General features: G+C 27.8%; 1 protein-coding gene across 2 annotated transcripts; it reads right to left on the reverse strand.

Moving 5' to 3' along the window:
• Positions 1 to 509: 509 nt before the first annotated feature.
• LOC121204521 (uncharacterized) lies at positions 510 to 1,935 on the reverse strand. 2 transcript variants are annotated; one of them, XM_041074494.1, is made up of 4 exons: positions 1,695 to 1,935; positions 1,066 to 1,171; positions 897 to 958; positions 510 to 817 (listed from the first exon to the last, which is right to left on the reverse strand). In XM_041074494.1, exons 1-4 carry the CDS (start codon positions 1,856 to 1,858, stop codon positions 556 to 558), a joined length of 594 nt encoding a protein of 197 aa, XP_040930428.1. In that variant the 5' UTR covers positions 1,859 to 1,935; the 3' UTR covers positions 510 to 555. The 2 variants fall into 2 exon arrangements, with proteins under 2 accessions (XP_040930428.1, XP_040930429.1); XM_041074495.1 differs by having other exon boundaries at positions 1,386 to 1,935.
• Between the last annotated feature and the right edge of the window lie 535 nt (positions 1,936 to 2,470).

Genomic DNA, 2,470 nt, shown 5'->3' on the forward strand with positions numbered 1-2,470 from the left:
TCATATTTAATTTTAAAAAAATATATTTAAAAATTTGTAATTATTTTAAAATTAATTTTAATGACCATATATAGAAACTTATCTTTTAAAATTGAATTAAAAACAAACTTAAAAAATTGTGGCAAACTTTGATAATGAATATTAATTAATTATTATTTTAAAAATATTTAATTTTAAATTTTTTTAATACTACTTAAAAATAAAAATTAAAGTTAAATAAAAAATCATGTTTTATAATATTTAATTTTAAAATTTTAAATTTATTATGACAGTAATTTATTATGTTACAATTTTTTTTAAAAAAATATGAAATAATTAAATATAATTGAACATTTATTTTATTTTATTTTCACTTTCTCAAGCATCCTATTTTTGAAATATTATAAATTTTGTATCAAATTTTAAAAATAAATATAATATATTTTAATTAATACATACAACCAAACCTAAAAAAATTAGTGCTACAATAAAATATTAAATTTTAAGATAAATACAATAAACCAGAAAAAAAAAAGCAAAAACAAATGTTTTTAAACTATATCAAAGATACTTCAATCAATTTCCCTCCACAAAATGTTGGCTTTGACAATAAAATTCATGAAAACTACCAAATCCGACAGCAATTATAATAGCAGTCTCATATTTGAGTATTTCAGGAACCCAATAAAGTACAAAACCAAAAATCAATCCTGAAATGAAACTGAAAACCAGCCCCGTTATAAAAATTTGCATCCTTACAGTTGGGGGATTCTGTCGCTTATCTCCGAGTGGCGGTGCATTCATAAACTGGGTTCCATCCCAATACAGTAACCGGTTTCTGCATGCAACCACCCCATTTTCATTCTAATGTCGGCTTATGATTCAGTATTTCAAAACCAATATATATATACACTCACACATGAAGTACATAACTTCTTTCTATTACACGATGGAGAGGCCTATGACCATCTAACGTAAACTGAAGACAACAAGACAAATAAATAAGTTAATCTTATTGAGCATAATCAGATATTGTTTATAAACAAATCGTCGGAAATACCAAAAGACAGACAGAAAATAAGTTACAAATTGCTCGCCAATGTGCCTGTTGCATCCATTGCAACGGACTTTCACCGCTGGCAAATTAAAGAGGGGCCTATGAGTCCATATAGGATCGGTCTTCACATTGACACTACAAATATCAAGCAACCACGATGATTAAGCTATAATATTTATTTTACTTTATTACACAATGGAATGTAATGTGATAAGTATGTTACGCATTATGGCAGAAAAATCTATTCACCTTCCCTTCTATCTGAAAAGTTTGTTTCAAAGTAAGACGACTACTTATAAAGATAATATATATAATGTATGTATATGTGTATATATCTCTATAGTTGTACCTGTTGGAAGAAGGAAAAACAGAGGATTGGAACAAAGCAACCTCCTGCTCATACAATGATTCTCGCACGAATATTTTCAATGAGATTTTCAAGATAAACATGTGGCGATGGATGTTTAAGGCCTTTAAAAGCGCACACTAACAACAGATAAAAGCTTTTAAGCAATGAGCTTCCTTCCAATCATTCTTGGCTTGTACAACACAACAATCAAGGACAAGCAATAACACAACCAAGAACTGAAGTTGCAGTAGTAAAAGAAGAATCTTTTTATATTCGTAAGAGAGAAAGAGAGCAACGGAGAGTTATTACAGTAATGATGAGGTTGTCCAAGGTGAGAAGGTGGTTTCTGCAATTGCCGCACAAGAAGAAACGGTTTCACTATTCATTCGATAAGTAACGGGGTTTGTGGGCATTGGAATCCAAGAAACAAGTAATTTCAGAAATGATTTGAGCCGTGTCCAAGAAACACCCATTGTTATCTTTTAAATTCCAGATTTCAGAGGGAGAAGAAAGCAACAATAGGGTTCTTGGATGTGAGTTACAATTTTGGAGAAATGGGAATGATTTCAGTTCTTGGGTTTTATATAAACAACATGAAAGCAGATAGATAGCTTCTTTTCCTGTTATTACTGTCAGGATGGAATGGGATTCGCGGGAAAACCAGCAAAAATTATAACGGTAAACTAAAGAAATAGTCACGTAACTATGCCTATAGTTTTATTTGGGCATTTTTATTAGTTTAATAGTAAATTTGTCCATCTAATGTTTACATATTTTATTAATTTGATATTAAATATAAAAAATAAATAAATTTAGCCTTTTATATTTACAATTTTTTCATTTTAGTTTTAATTTAAAAAAATTAATAAATTTAGCTCTCAAATTTTATAAAATTTGTCAATTTAATTCTTATTCTCAAAGTTTAAAAAGGAAAAATATTTTTTTTAAAAGTCATTTTTCCATAAAAATATAAAAATGATTTAAAATTTAAAAAAGCTTAAATAAATTATAAATAAAAAACCAAAACATATGTATTAAAAATAGGGTTTGTAACACCCTAACCCATATCTATCGGCAGAAAGGGG

The sequence above is a fragment of the Gossypium hirsutum genome, chromosome A08 (genome assembly GCF_007990345.1).
Source record: "Gossypium hirsutum isolate 1008001.06 chromosome A08, Gossypium_hirsutum_v2.1, whole genome shotgun sequence".
NCBI lineage: Eukaryota > Viridiplantae > Streptophyta > Magnoliopsida > Malvales > Malvaceae > Gossypium > Gossypium hirsutum.

Excerpts from the sequence above, each read along its gene's own strand:
- LOC121204521 (XM_041074494.1), bottom strand. The coding sequence starts at position 1,858 with ATGGGTGTTTCTTGGACACGGCTCAAATCATTTCTGAAATTACTTGTT. Across the intron at positions 1,172-1,694 it reads TGGACAACCTCATCATTACT|TGTCAATGTGAAGACCGATC; the intron begins GTAATAACTCTC and ends TGATATTTGTAG. Across the intron at positions 818-896 it reads AGAAGTTATGTACTTCATGT|AAACCGGTTACTGTATTGGG; the intron begins GTGAGTGTATAT and ends GGTTGCATGCAG.